General features: G+C 41.1%; 1 protein-coding gene across 2 annotated transcripts in view; it reads right to left on the reverse strand.

The window, feature by feature from the left end:
* Positions 1–12,076: 12,076 nt before the first annotated feature.
* Positions 12,077–21,355, reverse strand: part of stard4 (StAR-related lipid transfer (START) domain containing 4) — a 21,963-nt gene continuing 12,684 nt past the window's right edge. The window contains exons 2-3 of one of the 2 annotated variants that reach the window (XM_043721557.1): positions 19,057–19,171; positions 12,077–12,962 (exon numbers count right to left, since the gene is read on the reverse strand). In XM_043721557.1, coding sequence (XP_043577492.1) covers positions 12,736–12,962; positions 19,057–19,171 — 342 coding nt within the window. In that variant the 3' untranslated portion in view covers positions 12,077–12,735. Of the gene's footprint in view, positions 12,963–19,056; positions 19,175–21,355 lie in introns of both variants that reach the window. The other variant, XM_043721551.1, reaches the window with a different exon arrangement.

Below are 21,355 nucleotides of genomic sequence, written 5' to 3' on the forward strand. Positions count from 1 at the left end.
GACAAGTGCGCATACACACTGGTACAAAGTTAACAAAGGAAGATGAAAGGAATAAATAGGTTAATTTGGTGGCCTTGAGATGGAAAGGTTTTGACTTGAGATCACGGTTGTTTAATTAATGTCTGCTATCTTCAGCAGCAACAATTCAGCAGTCATTCCTTGAGTTCTCAGTGTTCTGATATTTCATATCAATCAAATCTATCACTGGCCAGTTAGTACTTCTTAAGATACCACAGCAGCACTTTCTCTGGCTAGTTTGTGTACCTTAGTGTCTGAGTTTGTTGTTTCCAAGCCTGATAATTGCAGGTAGTGTCTTATATCTCCCATATGTAAAATTATCATATAGGGCAATGAAAATAGGAGATGAAGATTTCTTCATACTTTACTGGGTGAACTAGTTTCAGAGTCTTTTGACAAAAAATGTTATTTCACTTGAGATGATTTTGTTTATTCCAAATTTGACACCTACTGTTATTGTCTAATAGCATGGAGAGATTTAGACTCCAACATGGCAGATTATTGACCAGAATATGGAAGCCACACATTTCAGCATGGTAGAGGCATGATGGGGAATCTGGTAGTTGCTGCCTCAGCTTTCACTTCATCAAAGCAGAATCCTCACAGTGGCAAGCCAGTCAACAGGATAAGCCATAATGCACTGCAAATCAGGTTTAATGAATGCAGAGTGGGACTCACGAGGAGGAATTTGACAGCACCAACATTCCCCATCCCGGTCGCACCAAAGCTTGGGAGTGGATGCTGCTAGGACTGAATCCAGTCCCAGGATGAATGTGCCACTGGATCCCAGGACCTAGGTACATTGGAGTATTAGGCTTGCAGGGTTTGAACATCCTAGAAAAGGAGTTGGAGGTGGGGGCAAAAGGGGAGAGTTTTAAAGTTCAGGCATGGCAAAAGGAAGGCAGGGTATTATCATCTGGCAGAATGCTTTGAAATTCAAAAGACATCCTCCAAAGATAGCACTGCCAATCCTTTTAAAAATCCTATTTAAAAAATGGTCTTACCATGCAGGCACAGTAATGTTAGACCATAAGATATAGTAGCAGAATTATGCCATTCAGCCCATTGAGTTTGCCCCACCATTCAATCATGGCTGCCATGTTTCTCAGCCCATTCTTCTGTCTTCTCATTTTACAAATCAAGAATCTATCTCTATCTTAAATACACTCAATGACTTGGCCTCCATAACCATCTGTGGCATTGAGTTCGACAGATTTACCACCTTCTGGCTAAAGAAATTTCCCGACATCTCAGTTCGAAAGGGTCATCCTTCATTCTATGGCTGTGTCCACAAGTTCTGGTCTATCCTACTAGTGGAAACACCTTCTCCATTCCAGGTCCTTGGTATTCTACAAGTTTCAATGAGATTCCCTGCCATCCCAGCAATCCTTCTAAACATTTATACAGACCCAGAATGCTCAATCACTCCTCATATGACAAGCCCTTCATCCCCAAGATCATTTTTGTGAACCTTCTCTAGGCTTCTTCCAATGCCAGCATGTCCTCCCTTAGATACAAGGCCCTAAACTGTTCATAATATTCCAAATGCGGTCTGACCAGAGCCTTATACAGCCTCAGCAGTACATCTCTACTCATGTATTCTAGCCCTCTTGAAATGAACACTAACATTGCATTTGCCTTTGAACTCCAGTTGAACTCGCATGTTTACCTTAAGAGAATCCTGAACTAGAACTCCTAATTTTCTTTGTGTTTCAGATTTCCAAGGCCTACCTCCATTTATAAAATAGTCTTCACCTCTAACCTTCCTAATGAATCGCTTAACCTCATAATTTCCCACATTGTATTCTCTCTGCCACTTCTTTGCCTAATCTCATTTGTTCAAGTCCTTCTGCAGCCTTGCTCCTTTCTCAGCACTGTCCCTCCAACTATTATTGAGTTATCTGCAAATTTAGCAACAATGCCTTCAGTTCCTTTCTCCAGATTATTAATGTAGAACATGAATAGTTGTTTTCCCAACACTGACCCTGCGGAACTCCACTAGTCACCAGCTGCCATGCCGAAAAAGTCCCCATTATCTTCGCTCTGCCTGCTGCCAGCCAACCAATCCTATATCCATGCCGATACTTGTTCCTAACACCATGGGTTTTTTGAAATCTTATTTCACAACCTCCTGTGTGCCATCTTGTCAAAAGCCGTGTGGAAATCTAAATAGATAATTTCCACTAGCTCCCTTTTGTCTAACTTTCTTATTACCTCCTTAAAAAATGTAACAGATTTGTCAGGCATGACCTGCCCTAGATGAAGCCATGCTCACTTAGCCCTACTTTACCATGCACTTCCAAGCACTCCATAATCTCATCCTTAATGACGGACTCTTACAAATGACTAACGTCAGGCTAACCAGCCTATAATTTCTCAGCTTCACCCTCCCTCCCTCCCTTCTTAAGTAAGGGTGTTATTATAGCCATTTTCCAATCCTCTGAAACCCACCCTGACTCCAGTGATTCCTGAAAGACCACCACTAATGCCTCATAATCTTCTCAGCTATCTCCTTCAGAACGCTGGGATGCAGTTCATCCGGTCCAGGCGATATATCCATCTTCAGAACTTGCAGTTTCCCTAGCACCTTCTTCTTAGTAATGGCCACAAAATTCATTTCTGCCTTCTGACCTCTTGAAGTTTTGGTATACTGCGTGTGTCTTCCACCATGAGGACTGATGCAAAATATCTGTTCAGTTCCTCTGCCATTTCTTTGTTCCCCATCACTATTTCTCCAGCCTAATTTTCCAGCAGTCCAGTGGACACTCTTGCCTCTTACCTTTTAAATGTTTTTAAACTCTTACAATCTTCTTTTATATCACTAACTAGTTTACTCTCATATTTCATCTTCTCCCTACCTACTGCTTTTGTTTAAAAGTTATCCTTTAATGGTTTTTAAAGGTTTCCCAATCCTCAGGCTTCCCACCAATTTTCACCACATTGCATGCTTTCTCTTTTGCTTTTATGCTGTCTCTAATTTCCCTTGTTGGCCATGGTTGTTGTAACCTTCCCTTAATATGTTTCTTCTTGGGATGAATTTCTGCTGTGCCTCCCAAATTACCCCAGAAACTCCAACCATTGTCGCTCCATCATCTTCCCTGCTAGACCTCAACCTACAATCAACTCTGGCAAGCAGCAGCCTATTTTGGCACTTGCCTACCTATCACAGTAGTCAAAGGTGGAGGTAGAAGATGGCTTGGGCACCCACCTTATTTACATGTTCCCTTATCAAAAGCACACTCAGTGGAGCCATTTAAAATCCAGCCAAATGTCTCTGTGCTGCAGTACAAGCTCAGATAATTACTACCAGGTAGGCTCAGACTGATGTCATTTTGAATGTTCATTGCCTAAAAGTATATGCAGACCATCATGTAGGTTATTAGGATGCTGATGTACCATCTCATGGCGGTGTCCCTCTGGATAACCAAACTCTGTGTCATCTCTCAAGGATACGGCATTCAATCTTCCACAACAGCCACTCTTGTCAGTACTTTTTCTGGTTCTCCGGCTGTTGTTATCAATTCTGAGGTGATGCAGCCTAAAGCCAGTTCACAACTACATGATATTGTCTTGCAACTTCATTCACAGTTAGCAACCTAATCATCAGCTATTCTGTAATCATTGAGATAGCACTTCACAGGAGTGCATGGACATGCAAGACATCTGTAAGACAGGCATTGAGAGAATGCATGAAAATGAAGCATCCATTGAAGTTTGAATAATTTGATGATTTGCTGATTGAAGATGCTTTGTGAAGGTTTTTAGTTGGCTCTTATCATTGAATGTTGGCCAAGGAGGAATTGTCAAATGAATGTGACGTTGGTCAATGATGAGTCCATTTTGAAACTGACTTGTTGAAGTGGAAGCCATCCTATCTCATTTATCTCATGCATATTCCATCAATTTACAGGGGACCCAGGATATTTCCTTCTATGCCTCTCCCCAACTCTTCTCCCTCCTCGCAGATCACCCCATTCCCCCAACCCCGAACTCCCCCTTACCTTCTTTCTTCAGTTTCCTAGTCACATTGCAGACCATAAAGCACTGAACAACAATTTATGAAATGGCTTTGATTTAGCACAGGTTCAAGTTCTATCTTTCAACACAATTCCTGAAGAGATATGCACAGATCTGTGGCTAGTAGCTGCATGGTCCTACTTTGTAATCCTGACATCATAGCAGCTTTGTAATATCATAGATTCAAAGCCATCCAGTACATGCAGGGTTTCACCTCTGCATATTTCAATTCCACTACAATGCCACATAAACCTCACAGAAAAAGGCCAGCAATTAATTGCATTCCAAGTGGCAGTAGACTCCATACTGATTGAATTTCTAGGCCCTAGACTTTAACCTATTCATCAGATTACTTAAAGTGTTACCTCTAGGCTAATTGTAAATGAATCCCACCAATTATATCAATTAAGCCATAACAAATAGGAATGGAATTAGGCCATTCAGCCTCTTGAGCCTGCTCCACCATTCATTAAGGTGATGGCTGGTCCAACATTCCTCACGCCCACTTTCTTGCCCATTACCCATAACCCTTGATTAGGCATCTTATTCAACCCCATAATTCATTCAGTCCATTATTCAACCTTAATTATTAAGTGACGATGTTCAATGTCTAAATTTAAGTGCTGCAAATTTTGACCACATAGTTAATAAACAATTCTTCGTAACTTTACTGTCTGATTTTATCTTTGATGAAACAAGAAAACACAGATTAATTCATTAACTTTTGCATAGCTTTAGTGGAGGCACTGTAAATGTTAATATCAGATTTCAACAGGCCAAATTTATCCATCAGTCACTCCTATACTGATGCCTGGTTAACAAATTCCAAATGAATTCTTGACAAGTTGAGATGGTGGAAGGATAGGTCGACTAGTCTTTATAAATATCCTTTCCAGGGTATCTACCAGTATTTCTGGTAAGATTCATCATTGCCAACCATCTCTTAAAATGGAGTGGAAATTGAAAAAAAAAATTCTTCTTAGAATATAATTATGTACCATTGGATCAGGATGAAATTGTTACATATAAGAATATATTATGTTTTTTGATGTTGTGCATGACAATGGTTGATTATATTGTGTAAGATCTGCTTGAAAAATGAGAGAAAATGTATTATTCTCATGGTTTTCATTCAAGGTCTATTGTTGTATAATATTGTAAGATGTCAATGTAATAAAATTTCAGTTATAAAAGCTGTCTGGATATCTGACAAAGTCTTCTGTGTCCCTAATAATCAACGCTATGTAGAAAATTCCTTTGCAGTTATACTATAACAGGCCTGTAATTTTCTTTCTGATTTAGATTCAAATTTGTTTCGTTCATTAAGTGGATGTGGACATCACTGGCATTACCAGCATTTATTGCCCATTCCTAGTTGCCGTTCAGATGATGGTGGTGAGCTGCCTTCTTAAGCCATTGTAGTTCACTTGGTGTAGGTAGGCTGACAAAGCTGTTATGAAGTTCCAGGATTTGTCCCAGTGACAGTGAAGGAACAGCAAAATGCTTTCAATCAGGACAATGAGTGGCTCGGAGGGAGGTTGGAGATGTTGGTATACCCATGTACCTGCTGCCCTTATCCTTCTAGATGGGATTGATAATGGGTTAGGAAGGTGCTGTCCAAGAAGGATCTTTTGTGAATTTAACATTGCATCTTGCTCTTACTGAGCATTGGAACTGTAGTGACTGAATGTTTGTGAAGTGGTGCCAATCAAGTAGGCTACTTTGTCCTGAATGGTGTCAAGCTTCTCAAGCATTATTGGAGCTCATCCAACCAAGGAAGTATTCCATCACACTTCTCATTTGTGCCTTTATGGAATCAGGAGGAGAGTTACTCATTACAAGATTCCTAGCCTCTGATCTGCTCTCACAGTCACAGTGTTTATATGGCTAGTCCAGTTCAGTTCAATTTCTGGTCATAGTAATTGCCAAGGATATTGAGAGTGGGGAATTCATTGATGGTAATATCATTGAACACGAAGGAACTATGGTTAGATTCACTCTTGTTGGATATGGTCATTGGATGGAACTTACGTGGTGTGAATATTACTTGCCACTTGTCAAATCAAGTACAGTTGCTTCTGCTATAACACGTGTTTCTTCAATGCCAATTGGCTTTAACGCGATTGAAGGATTTAGACTGTTATTTGTAAAATGTGAAATTTCCTTACCTGTATTGGCTATAACACAATTCCAGTGCCATTAATTTAAATGGTGCAGCTACTGCATTACTTTCTTATAACTGCGGTCACACGAGAACAGAACTATTGCATTTTAACAAAACCAACTGTATGAGTATTGTATAGGTCTTGATACATCTGGAAATAGACTGTTTTGTTACATAAGGTGTTGTGAATGGTGCTGAATATTGTGCGATCATTACCAAACATGCCCACTTCTGACATTAATACTTGAGGAAGATCATTGATGAAACAGATGAAGATGGTTGGGCCTAAGACACTACACTACCCTGTGGAATAACTACAGAGGTGGCCTGGAGATGACTAACCTTCAACAACTACAACCATCTTCCTTTGTGTCATGTACGACTCCAACCAGAGAGTTTTTCCCAATTTCCATCGATTCTAGTTTTAGTAAGTCTTCTTAAATGCACACTTAATCAAAGGTAGCCTTGCTGTCAAGGGCAGTCATTCTCACCTTACCTCTTTTGACCATGTTTGAATCAAGACTGTAATGAGGTCAGGTGATGAATGGCCTTGGCAAAACTGGGCATCAGAAAGCGCTGTATTATTCAAACATGCTGCTTGATAGTTTTGTAGATGACAACTTCCGTAACTTAACTGATGGTTGAAAGCAGACTGATTGGGTGGTAACTGACTAGGTTGGATTTCTCCTGCTTTTCGTGTAAAGGACATAACTGGACAATTTTCTAGAGTCAGATAAAAGCCAGTATTAGAACAGCTTGGCTAGGGGCAAGTTGTGCAGTACAGGTCTTCAGAATTGTGCCAGAATATTGTCAGAATGCATAGAGTTCACAGTAGAATTCCTCTAGCCATTTATAGATCTCATGCAGTGAATCAAACCAGCTGAAGACTAGGATCTGTGATGCAGGGGACCTCAGAAGCGGGATCTCTCAGTTTGATATAGTAATTATGCCATGGAATCATTTTGCTATGCAGTTCGAATTGCACTGTAGGGAGGATGCTGTGGTATGCCAACTACAGAACTATTGTTTACACCAATTTCATATTGATTCAAACAGTTATAACAGATATATGGATCAAATTAGGAGGAAAGAGTGGAGAGGTAGGTTGCACCGAAAAAATGATCAAAGCAGGATTTTGTTTGTGTTTCTTTGAGGATTGGAAAGATGATAATGAATTGAAAGGGATACATAAGGAAAATAGGAGGAAAATTAACCACTTCAAATGTCAATAAGCACACAATAGCATACACCTACTGAGCCATGCAGACAGTCTCAAAAGGGAAAAATTCTATAGACCTAATCAGAAAACTAATTCTTTCATAAAGTAAAATTCTGATGAAGGATTGCTGGATTCAAAAAGTTAACTGTCTTTCTCTCAACAAGTGCTGCCAGACCTGCTGCATTTTCCAACACTTTCTATTTTTGTTTCAGATTTCCAGCATGTGCAGTTCTTTATTTTTAATCAGTTAAACCAACCCTCATTTTTAATGGAGTAAGTCAGGTTATAATTAACAAAAATTTAGCCATTAAAACATAACTGCTACATGCATAATGCTGTTGCAGGATGACAAGTCTACTGTTATAAGATTGGTCAAGATTTTATATTTAGTCAGTGCAGCATAATTAATTGTGAGTATTGAACTATTATTTAAATCCTAAAATCTTGGAAACTGGTGGCACATTGCCCATAAAGGACCTTGAAATAATGGAAACAATACTAACTGCCCATGTTTACTTGAGTATTGACAAATCATGGAAACAGAATCAGCAATATCTGTGTATGGTCAGTAGTTAGTGACAGAGTTAGGGACATTCACTATATGCAAAAAATAAAAGTATCTGGTCAAAGTGCATAAACTCTAGACACTGAAGCACAAGGAAATGTCCAAAAAAAAAGTCTCGCTGTTTTCTTTGGGAACTGGTCAATTGACTGTGCTGTTCCAGGTTTCATTATTCATGTCTTAATTTAGCATTTTCTACTTTTTAATCACTACCTTGAAACATTATGAAACAAACAAAACTTCACAAAAGATATTCTAGATATATGTATGTACAGGTCATTCTGCTATAACGTGTTTCATTAATGCAAATTCACTGAAACGCAATTGATGAATTGTGGACACTGTTCTAAAGCACAAACTTTTAAAATGCGTGTTGACTGTAACATGATTACATCGCCAACACTTTAAATGCTGTTTCTAATGAGCAAATTTTCCATAATGCACAGTTGCACAAGAGTGCAACCATCACTTTATAGAAAACTACCCGTATATCACAAAATATTTATTTATGCACATATAAACACTCTTATTTGGGAGATTTTGGAAAACAAAAGTAGTAGTAAGTACTCCACAGCAGAAAACTAATATTTGAAGCCTAAGTCCTTTGCCTCTACTCACCTCTATAATTCACCGAGTTCAGTCATATCTTTGACTTCCAATGCAGGCAATGTTCAACATTTGGATGCTGTTCTTTTATCTGACTGTTCTTTTGCATGATTCTAGAATCTAATCAGTGCCAAGCATCCTGTTGATTAGCATTCATGCTCAGGAATGCAGGAAAATATTAGAGATCGGTACAAATTAAAGTTAGTCTACACCACCTAATACCTGCCTCCACCTTAAAAGGGAGGTACAGGTGCTGAAAATTGTTGCGGAAGTTTGAACAAGAACAGCAGTGAATAGTAATTCCAAGGCTTTCAAATAGTACACTGGAAACCTTGGTCAAGGAGGTACAGTGGAGGGGTAATGTCATCTCTCAAGAGGCCCTGCAGACAACATTCAGAAGACACTGGGAGCAGGTAATTGTGGTGAACAGTGGCAAGAGTCTAGTTCTTAGGTCCTAGAAACAGAGTTTCAAGACATTCGAGGATGTCACTACTATGGCTAAGGTCAATAAATACATCTTCAATGCCATAACTGTCACGGGCCTCTCACAGGGCTCAATACACAAAATCCAATTATTCACCTATCAACATTATGTATCAATTATGATCCATACCTCACACTTCACAGGTTCACTTCATCTCATACAGTTTCAACTGGCATTTATTAAAGCATGACAGTCAGGTCAACAAAACAGATTACAGGACGGTCACTGACACTATTTCTCCCTCTCATGCAGGACACAGTGTCACATAACTTGAGACCTGACCAGTAAGGGAGATGTTGGAAGAGGTGATTAGTGTTGATACAATTAGAGTTTGATGAGTTCACTAACTTTCTGCTTTCCCCTCATCTGATCACAAGCTTGTTCGATCTACAACCAATAAATGATGAAGGATGCACTGCATTCTCCCACACAACTCCACTCTTCCTGTCACTGAGACTTATGCCTTTCTCTTTTCAGATACCGAATAAGAATGTGATGTAAAAGGACCAGGATTGGCTATTCAGCCCCATGAACTTGCTCAACAATTCAATACCAGTTGATCTGATTATGGTCTACACTTTCTTGCAAACCCCCCATACTTTCTCAGCCATGTTAGTCACAATCTACACATACCTTAAAAAATTCAATGGCCCAACTTCCACCACTTTCTGGGGAAGGGTTCCACAGATCAGGGCCCTCAGAGAGAAATACTCCCCTTATTTCCATCTTAAAAAGGAAATGCCATATTTTAAAAGTGTGTCTTCTAGTCTCTCCCAAAAGTGGAAATATTGACTTGGTAATAACCCTATTAGATCTTTTCAGAATCTTATGTTTTAGTAAGATCACATCTGTAATGTGTACAGATCCATGCAGCCCAACCTCCTTGAAACAATTCCAGAAACCAATCAAGTAAACCTTTTCTGAAATGCTTCTCATTTGGTTATGGCCTTTCTTAAATAAGGAGAACAAAACTGTACAATTATGATCTCACCAGTGTACAACTGCTGCAAAACATCCTTAATTTATATTCCATTCCTTATAATTAACAGTATTCATTTGCCTTCTTAATTACTTACTGTTCCTGTACATAAACTGTTTTGAAACACAAGTACTAAGACACTCATCCCTCTGTATCTGAGTTCTACTTTTTCTTTACTTAAATAATATGCTGTTTTTCTGTTCTTCATTCCAAGACAGACAAATTCCTAATTTTCCACTCCACCTGCCAACTTTCTGCTCACTCACTTAATCTATTATCTATATATTTTTGTAGATGCCAATGACGTCTTCACAACTTACTTTCCAACCTACCTTTGTGACATCAGAAAATATAGCTACGTATATTCAGTTTCTTCATCAAACTCATTGATACAGATTTTAAACTGGTGAGGTCTCAGCATGAAAATGACCCATTTTTGTATGCTTTGTTTTCTACTTGATAAATTAATTGTCAGTAGGTTACCCTCTCATCCTAAAAGGAGAATTTAGAAAAGCAGGAAGGCAATGATGGAGAAGGAACAGTGTCACTCACTCTAACCTTGCAGCCACCAGCTCAGATAATGACAGTGCACAAATCTCTGCAGGTGTTGAGACGCAGACATCGGGTGTGAGAGGACAGCAGAAGAGATGTCAACTTGCCTGAAAATAAAGTCACATGAATGCTGCTATCATGAACTCAGGTGTGGACTTTGATGGAGTGACACGTATGCATAACAAAATACTTGGCATAAGAGTAGGCCTGCCAGAAAGCCTGTCAAGAATCACGTGATTAGAGAACAGCCCAAGCAACCAAGCATCCACTCCTGGTTTGCAGTGATAGCTGAAGTCCCTTGCTGCAGAGGGCAGGCTGCCACAGAATGTGACAGGACTGCTTCCAGGATACCAGACATGACCTGCGTGATTTGCTGCATATGGTCACAAAATAGTAGGACCTTGAGGGATGGGACTCCCTTCTAGTTGCTGTACATTTAAAACTCATAGGCCATGTTTTTAAAAATGGTTTGTATGCAGTCAATGATATGTTGAACCACACAGAAGCCTATAATCCTCATAAAGCTGCTTGCTCTCTACACCTGGTTCTCTAGAAAGAAAAATGAAATGTATTCAGCTCTCTTGAAATACAGAGCCTCAATGACTTCCCTTTGTTAACAGTGAAAAACAGACTGGGAGGTGTTGCAAATATCAGCGGTTCCTGGAGGAAGCCAAAGCATTAAAGTTCATGGCTGGGTTACTTCCATACAACTGGCAATGTCACCCTCATCCTTCTTTCAAGTTGTAAAGTGATTGCAGCAGGTAGCAGATTTCAGAGTAAACATCTTTAGCTAAGCAGTGATATCTAACACTATTCTTCACTTGAGGTTCTGGTAGTAGAATTCTCAGAGAATCACTGAATCCCTACAGTGTACAAAGAGGATGTTCAGCCATCAAGTCTGCACTGACCCTCTGAAGAATATCCCACCCCAAACAAAGCCCACTAGCCCATCTCCATAACCCTACAATTACTGTGGCTAACCCACCCAGCCTGACATCCCTGGACACTGCAGACAATTTAACATGGGCAATCCACCTAACCTGCACATCTTTGGTCTGTGGGAGGAAAGAGGAGCAGCTGGCAGAAACCCATGCAGATATGGGGAGAATATGTAAACTCCACACAGACTGTCACCCGAGGCTGAAATTGAACCCTGGTCCCTGACATTGTGAGGCATCTGGCCTAACCACTAAGCCCCTCTGCCGCCCTTTCCCTGAACATTTATCAAATACGGTATCTTACCGAGAGCCCTTTTCGTCCCTGCTTTGTGCTGCTTCTACTCATTTTCCGTGTCATGCCACAGATCAAGAGTATTGAAAAGATCTACATTCCTGACTGGGAGTAGATAGTGCAGATTCCTTTAAGGCATGGCAAAGTCCTTCAGCACTCCTGGTGTACTTTAGCATCTCTTAACTCTGCAAGCCATCAAAAATGTTTACAGTCACATCAAGAGCTAATGGGAATTAATCAGCAAATAATTTGGAAGCTGTTGATTTATTTAAATAATGCTGAGGAGGAAGTCCTTTCTGCTACTGAAAGCATATTCTAACATAGGATATTAGCTGGACTGTTGAACTTAAAATTACATTGCTGGCAGCAAATCAGCATTAACTGATGTCATGATGTGCCAATCCCTCATAATTCCTGAGGTTACTCCCTTCCTGTGCATGGTAAGACCTTGGCTAAAGTTATTTCTGGTGCAACCAGCACTGGATGTTCCTATTCACACTATGGATGCCAGTTTGGAGATAAACTGGCACCTGCAATGTCAAATTTGCACTTTGCATTTGAAATTTATGGCCTTTCAATGTTTGGCCTCCAGTCTAAACAGATTTTCTTAATTTGTTGAATTACAATATTTTACTCTTTGAATTTCAAATAATGTCGCTAAAATATATTAAGTACATAGTGATCAGAATTTAAGTTGATTATCTATAAACAGTTACTAATCTCAATATATCGAAATTGTAATATTGCTTTTACACGCAGAAAAGGTACATTAAATGCTGAAACACTAAGTATGGCCACAGCCAAAGAATATTGCACTTATTACCTACTCGAGCTCTGTAGCACAGTAGGAAGGAATTTATGTCAAGAAATTAAATATGAAAATAGTTATTATTTTCATTTAAATCTAAATTTTCAAAGCATTCCGGAGTTCAATGTAGAAGTTGACTAATGAATTTGCCATTGCAGAGTCTACTGCAGTCTGAGGCAGCATTCCTCGTAAATCGGTCTGAATAAAGCCAGTCAAGAGGCTGTAGTCAGGTTCATTCTTCAAAGGAATGCAAAACCATCCACATGGGTGATTAAATCCGCGAACAAAATTTGTTTGTTCCTGCCCATATTCGACACTTATTCCTGCATTGGGTCATCAAAAAGATTGCCAATTAATAGAAGTAGACATTTCAAAATGTTACTCTCCAAAATAATTAAATGTTTTTTCAAGACTACATTATATATACTGAAAACATTCAACTTACCATAAAAATCTCTTGGCTGGGAAAAAATGCTAAAACGTTTTTTAATGATAATTTTCAAAAAAAAAGAGAAATACTGATTTTGGTTACAAGTATTAGGTAGGGCCACTTAAGTGGGGTTGGAAAATTCTGGAACCTTATTGATGAAAAAATGGCAGGACTTTTTGAAATTTTCAATGAAGTTAGAATATTGTTCTATGGAAAGTAAATCAAGTTGAAATAGTGACTGGAGGAAGTAACAAGCTAGGAAAGATGAAGAGGGATCTTTGGATATACTGTACTCACAATTTCCAAAGACAATACACAAAGTTCCACATCAAAGTTCACTGTCAAGAGTGTGGTGCTGGAAAAGCACAGCAGGGCAGGCAGCAGCCAACGAGCAGGAAAATCTTCGTTTCAGGCATAAGCCCTTAGTGATGCCTGACCAGCTGTGTTTTTCCAGCACCACACTCCTGACTCTAATCTCTAGCATCTGCAGTCATCACTTTCTCAAGGTTCACTGTGCAAAATTCACTCTAGCTAGCAGAGACTAGGTATAAATCGATCATTTTTGGTTTGGCAAAATGTGATGAGTGGAGTACTGCAACTATTTACAATTTATGTCAATGACTTGAATGGTGGAACCAGTTGTATAGTTGTTAAATTTGTTGATGATGACACAAAGATTGTAGGAAAACAAGTTGTGAAATAGTAATAATCTATGTATATGCTTTGCAGACTCCTTAAGTGAGCAGGCAAAAAAATTGGCAGATGGAGTACAACTAGGAAAATGTGAACTTGTTCGTTTTGGCAGGAAAATTAGAAAAAAACATTTTTTTTAATGGAGAGAGAGGGAGGTTGCAGAAATCTGAGGTTCAAACAAACCTCGGTACATGAATTACAAGAAGTTAGTATACAGGTATAGCAAGTGATCTTTTATTCTTGTGCGGGCTGTGGGCATTGTCTGAGTTAGCATTTGTTGCCCATGCCTAGTTTCCCTTGGACTGATTATCAAAGCAAAATGCTGCAGATGCTGGAAATCTGATGGAAAAACAAGTCTGACAGCATTTGTGGAGAGAGAAATAGAGTTAACATTTCATGTCCATTATGACTCTTCTTCAGAACAATTTTGGATTTGAAACATTAACTCTGTTTCCCTACCTACAGATGCTACTGGACTTGCAGAGTTTCTCTGGCATTCTCTTTTTAAGCCATAGAAGAAACAACTACATTGCTGTGGGTCTCAAGTCAATGCAGGCCAAACCAGGCAAAGACGACAGATTTCATTCCCTCTATGACATTAGTGAACCAGATATTTTTGTTGAAACAATGATTACATGGTCAACATTGATTAATTCCAGAACTTTTTAGTTGGATTCAAATTTCACCATCTGCCAAGGCGGGATTTAAAACTTTATTCCCAGAATATTAGTATGGGTCTACTGAATTACTAATACAGTGACATTACCACCATGTTATCATCTCCCAATATAGCAGGAAGGTGACAATTGTTGTTTACTTCAAAGGGAATGTAATATATTTTCCCATATATATGCCTGTGCGCTTCCCTCCACTTCAACTGATAAAGGAACAGTGCTCTGAAAGCTTGTGATTTCAAATAAATCTGTTGGACTACAACTTGGTGTTATGTGACTTCTGACTATGTCTACCCCAGTCCAGCAGCAGAACCTCCACAATATATAAGTAGAAATGACTTGCTACATTTATGTTGGATGTTGGTGACACTACACCTGGAATACTGTGTACAGTTTTAGTCTAATATGTAAGAACTGATATCAATGCATTAGAAACAGGTCAGAGAAGGTTCACTTGATTGATAATTTGGATGGGGTGTGGAATTATCTTATGGGAAGATTAGATTAGATTCCCTACAGTGTGGAAACAGGCCCTTCAGCCCAACAAGTCCACACTGACCCTCTGAAGAGTAACCCACCAGACCCATTTCCCTCTGACTAATGCACCTAACGCTATGGACAATTGACCATGGCCAATTCACCTGACCTGCACATATTTGTGACTGTGGGAGGAAACCAGAGCACCTGGAGGAAACCCACACAGACACAGGGAGAATGTGCAAACTCCACACACAGTTGCCCGAGGCTGGAACCGAACCTGGGACCCTGGTGGTGTGAGGCAGCAGTGCTAACCACTGAGCCACCACGGATTAACTCAGTCTGCCACCTCGTGCTCCCGTGAGGAGGTTGAGCAGTTCATCAACTTCACCAACAGATTCCACCCCAACCTTAAATTCACCTGGACCATCTCTGACACTTCCTCCCCTTCCTGGACCTCTCCATCTCCATTAATGATGACCAACTTGACACTGACATTTTTTACAAACCCACCAACTCTCAAACTACCTGGATTACACCTCTTCCCACCCCACCTCCTGCAAAAATGCCATCCCGTATTCCCAATTCCTCCGCCTCTGCCGTATCTACTCCCAGGAGGACCAGTTCTACCACAGAACACACCAGATGGCCTCCTTCTTTAGAGACCACAATTTCCCTTCTCACATGGTTGAAGATGCCCTCCAACACATCTCATCCATATCCCGCACCTCCGCCTTCAGACCTCACCTCTCCAACTGTAACAAGGACAGAACCCCTCTTGTCCTCATCTTCCACCCTACCAACCTTCGCATAAACCATACCATCCAACGACATTTCCGCCACCTCCATACGGACCCCTCCATCAGTGATATATTGCCCTTCCCACCCCTCTCCGCTTTCCGCAAAGACCGTTCTCTCCGTGACTACCTGGTCAGGTCCACACCCACCCAACAAACCACCCTCCCCTTCTGGCACCCTCCCTTGCCACTACAGGAATTGCAAAACCTGCGCCCACACCTCCTCCTTCACCACCATCCAAGGCTCCAAAGAAGCCTTCCACATCCATCAAAGTTTCACCTGCACATCCACCAATGTCATTTATTGTATCTGTTGCTCCCGATGTGGTCTCCTCTACATTGGGAAGACTGGATGCCTCCTCACCGAGCACTTCAGGGAACATCTCCGGGACACCCGCACCAATCAACCCCACCGCCCTGTGGCCTAACATTACAACTCCCCCTCCCACTCTGCCAAGGACATGCAGGTCCTGAGCCTCCTCCACCGCCACTCCCTCACCACCCGACGGCTGGAGGAAGAATGCCTCATCTTCCGCCTCGGAACACTTCAACCCCAGGGCATCAATGTGGATTTCACCAGTTTCCTCATTTCCCCTCCCCTCACCTCACCCCAGTTCCAACCTTCCAGCTCAGCACTGTCCCCATGACCTGTCCTACCTGACAATCTCCCTTCCCACCTATCCGCTCCACCCTCCCCTCTGACCTATCACCTTCATCTCACCCCCTTTCACCTACTGTAGTATTTGCTACTCCCACCCCACCATGTATCTCTCCATTCTGGTGGCTTCCTGCCTCTATTCCTGATGAAGGGCTTTTGCCCAAAACGTCAATTTTCCTGCTCCTCAGATGCTGCCTGACCTGCTGTGCTTTTCCAGCATCACTCTGATTTAAACTCTGGTTTCCAGCACCTGCAGTCCTCACTTTTGCTCAGTCTGTACCTATTGGGGTTTAGAAGAATAAAAGGTGATATTATTGAGACATGAAAGATCCTGAGTGGACTTGACAGGGTGAGTGCTGAAAGGACTGTCCCTTATGGGAGAGACTAGAATTAAGAGATACAGATTAGAAATATGGGTTCTTCCATTTAAAATGAAAATTAGATGTTTATTTCTCATAGAGGTTGTGACTCTCTGCAACTACTTTCCTCAGAGAACAGTGATAGCTGGGTCATTGAATATTTGTAAGGCAAAGTAGATAGATTCTTGACAAACAAGGAAGTCAAAAGGTTTTCAGGATAAATAGGAGTATGGGGCTGAGGGCACAAACAGATCAACCATGATCTTATGAAACGGTGGATCAGGTTTGAATGACCAACTCCAGTTCCTAAATTGTATGTTCATCTATTCGTACAGTGAAAATTTTACTAATGGTTAGGCCTTACACAAAGCCTAACCACTGGGAGCGTACATCAATAATCTAGTCCTTTGCGAGGCGATGTGTGATGCACAATTTGTACAATGAACTTATGGGAGTAATTATTCCTGATGTTTTGTAGCATTTAGTGTTCAAACTATCAGAATCAAAAATGATTTGGAGATACCGGTATTGGACTGGAGTGTACAAAGTTAAAAATCACAACACCAGGTTACAATCCAACAGGTTTATTTGTAAGCACTAGCTTTTGGAGCACTGCTCCTTCATCAAGTGGTTGTGGAGTATAAGGTTGTAAGACACGGAACTTATAGCAAAAGTTTAGTGTGATGTAATTGAAATTATGCAAAAAAAAAGACCTGGATTGTTTATTACGGCTCTCATCTTTTAGAATGAACATGTTGGTTTCAGTTCTTTCACATGTAAATCAAAGAACTTGTTTAAAATTTACATTCTCAAGTGAACTTTAACAATTGGTGTCATGTCGGCCCAGGTAATGCATTTAAAGTGTGAGGTGCCCTGAGCGAGACTGTCTGTGCCACAATGTTCTGATTCTAATCCAAAAAAAGGGACTTACTGAATCTTACATGGATTTGTGCAGTTTATCAGCAAAATAAAATGTAATTCTCCAAATACAAATTCACCCCACAAATTTATATGTGAATGCGTGTGTAGGGGTTAGGGAGGCGGTTATGAGTGTCTGTGAGAGAGTGTGTGTATGGTTATAAAGGGATACAAGTCTGTGAGAGGGTGCTTATGAGTGCGGGAGTGTATGTGTGAGCGTACGAGAGAGAGCTTGTGACTGAGAGAGGGTCTGCCTGAGTGTATGGGTCTGTCAGAATGTGTATGTGTAGGAGTGTCTGAGTCTGTCTGTAAGTCTGCATCCGTCTGTGTGAGACAGACAAACACACACAGACAGACACACACTCACAGACTCCTACAGATCCATACACTCACGCAGACCCTCTATCATACACAAGCTCTCTCTCATACGTCACACATACATGCCTACATTCACAAGCACACTCTCACAGACGTAAAATCCTTTACAGTCACACTCACACAGATACGCACTCTCTCACAGACACTCATACTCCGCCGCACACACACACCCACATATAGGTTTGTGGGGTGAATTTGTACTTGCAGAATTACATTTTATTTTGCTCAAAAACTGCATGAATCCATGTAAGATTCTGTAAATCCCTTTTTTAGATTAGAATCAGTCTGAACATTTGACACAGTCAGTCTCACACAGGGCACCTCACACTTTAAATGCATTACCTGGGCTGACACGATACCAATTGTTAAAGTTCACTAAAGAATGTAAATTTTTAAGTTTGGTGATTTACATATAAAAGAACTGAAAGATGACAGCCTTAACAAACAATCCAGGTCTTTTTCAATATATAATTTCAGTTACATCACACTTTAAACTTTTGCTATAAATTCCATGTCTTACGAACTTATATTCCACAACCACCTGATGAAGGAGCAATGCTCCGAAAGCTTGTGTTTCCAAATAAACCTGTTGGACTATAAACTGATGTTGTGTGACTTTTTAACTAAGAATCAAAAATATTCTCTTTTCCACCTGCCAGCAAGCAACTGGGAGCAACTCAGCTACAAATATCTGAAATAGAAAACCAGCATTTGAAGATCAATAAATAAATATCTGCATGAGAAATGAATGGGTAAACAGCATTTTTCTACTAATTTGTGATTAGTGAAAAATTAACCTCAATTCTGTTTGCCTTTGAAGTTAAAACCTCCAGTAGTCTCTCCATTAGAATTCAGTCGCATTCAGAAGCTATAACTTCTTATAGCTCTCGACTGTTTTATTATTGTTTTCTACCCAAAATTCCGCACACTTTTAGAATCCCAAACTGACTGAATTGAAATCAGGCAGAAGACCTGTGTTCCTTGAAGGAAAAGCAGGAATCAGAAGGTTGTAAATTTAGCTTCATGTACTTACCACAAGATAGCAGTCCATTCTGGTAATCAGTGGTATAGGAAAAGTCGATAAACTCTCTTGGTGCAATGAGATTCCACAACTGTCCTGCTGTAGTGTAACGCATCAAACAGGAACCCTGCTGTAAAGGAGAAAATTAATATATTAAGTTCTTCAAAATTTTCTACCTTCCTGTACAACCAAGTTGCATTTATATAGCATTTTGAACATAGTAAAACAGTCCAAGGCATTTGACAAATATTATCCACAAAATCTGACACATTGAAGAAGGCTTTAGGACAGATGCCAAAGGTTTGGTCAAACAGGTAGATTTCAAAAAGTATCAAAACAAGAGGTGAAGAAGTTAAGAGAGAATGACAGAACTTAGCATTTTGACAGTTGAAAACCAGCAATAGTGGAACACTTAAAATCGGTTGTGAGAGGCCAGACTGGAGAAGCACAAGGATCTGGTTCATTTCAAGGCTGCTAAAAATCACAGCGAGAGGAAGGGGCAAGGCATTGAGGATTCTGGAAACAATGATTAAAATTGAGTATTGCTAGACCAGAAACCAGTGTATTCAGTGAGCTTGAGAATGACGGATGAACAGAATTCAGTGTAAGCTAGGAGGCAGAGTTTGGGATGAACTGAAATTTATTGAGGGTGGAATAAGGAAGGCTGTCCAGAATAATTCAAAAATAATCACGTTTAGACGTACCAAAGGCATGGGTAGGAGTTTCAGCAGTAAGTGAGCTGAGGCAGGGGTAAAACCAAGCACTTTAATGACATAGGACTGCATTCATCTGGTTCTATTCTTTTCTAATCAGGAATCACCCTCACTATCTTCTGTTCCCTCTCCCACACTATTCTTGACTTCAGTTGACTCCTTCACTATTTATCAATTATCAGGCTTCTTATCTGACATTGAGTACCAGATGGTGCCTCTGGAGGAGGATGGTGTGGACAATTCTGTCAAAGGCAGACAAATATTCTTTCATTTATGTGAAAATGTACCATAAAATAAGTGAAACAAATAATGATTCAAGAAAAACTTACCAAGTAAAATTGTCTCCCACATCACTGTGACATTGACAATAATTCTACGGAGTTTTCATTCTCTATGTCATAGAGGGGTGTTGTGCACATTGGTAATGCATCCCAGACCAGAAGGGCCAGGTACACGTTTGTGGGACGATGAGGTTGGAGGCGGTGGATGGGAGGTCCCCTGAGGTGATGAGGTTATGGATGGTCTGGGAGATGATGGTTTGGTGGTGGGAGGTGGGGTTATGGTCAAGGGGGCAGTAGGAGGAGGTGTCCGTGAGTTGGCGTTTAGCCTCAGCAATGTAAAGATCGGTGCGCCAAACTACCACGGCGCCTCCTTTGTCTGCCGGTTTGATAGTGAGGTTGCCCTTGTCTGCCCATTTGATAGTGAGGTTGCCCTTGTCTGCTATCAAACCTCACTATCAAACGGGCAGACAAGGGAGGCGCGGTGGTAGTTTGACGCACCGATCTTTACATTGCTGAGGCTAAACGCCAACTCATGGACATCTCCTCCTACTGCCCCCTTGACCATGACACCACCTCCCACCACCAAACCATCATCTCCCAGACCATCCATAACCTCATCACCTCAGGGGACCTCCCATCCACCGCCTCCAACCTCATCGTCCCACAACCCCGCGCCGCCCGTTTCTACCTCCTGCCCAAAATCCACAAACCTGACTGCCCCGGCCAACCCATTGTCTCAGCCTAGTCCTGTCCCACCGAACTCATCTCTGCATACCTCGACACGGTCCTGTCCCCCTTAGTCCAAGATCTCCCCACTTATGTTCGGGACACCACCCAAGCCCTCCACCTCCTCCATGATTTTTGCTTCCCCGCCCCCAACGCCTTATCTTCACCATGGACATCCAGTCCCTATACAACTCCATCCCCCATGACGAAGGCCTCAAAGCCCTCCGCTCCTTCCTTTCCCGCCGACCCAACCAGTACCCTTCCACTGACACCCTCCTTCGACTGACTGAACTGGTCCTCACTCTGAACAACTTCTCTTTGCAATCCTCCCACTTCCTCCAAACCAAAGGAGTAGCCATGGGCACCCGCATGGGCCCCAGCTATGCCTGCCTCTTCGTCGGATATGTGGAACAGTCCATCTTCTGCAGCTACACTGGCACCACCCTCCCACCTTTTCCTCTGCTACATCGATGACTTTATCGGCGCTACCTCGTGCTCCCACGAGGAGGTTGAACAGTTCATCCACTTTACTAACACCTTCCACCCCGACCTCAAATTCACCTGGACCGTCTCAGACTCCTCCCTCCCCTT

Source organism: Chiloscyllium plagiosum, chromosome 2 (assembly GCF_004010195.1).
Source record: "Chiloscyllium plagiosum isolate BGI_BamShark_2017 chromosome 2, ASM401019v2, whole genome shotgun sequence".
Taxonomy (NCBI): domain Eukaryota; kingdom Metazoa; phylum Chordata; class Chondrichthyes; order Orectolobiformes; family Hemiscylliidae; genus Chiloscyllium; species Chiloscyllium plagiosum.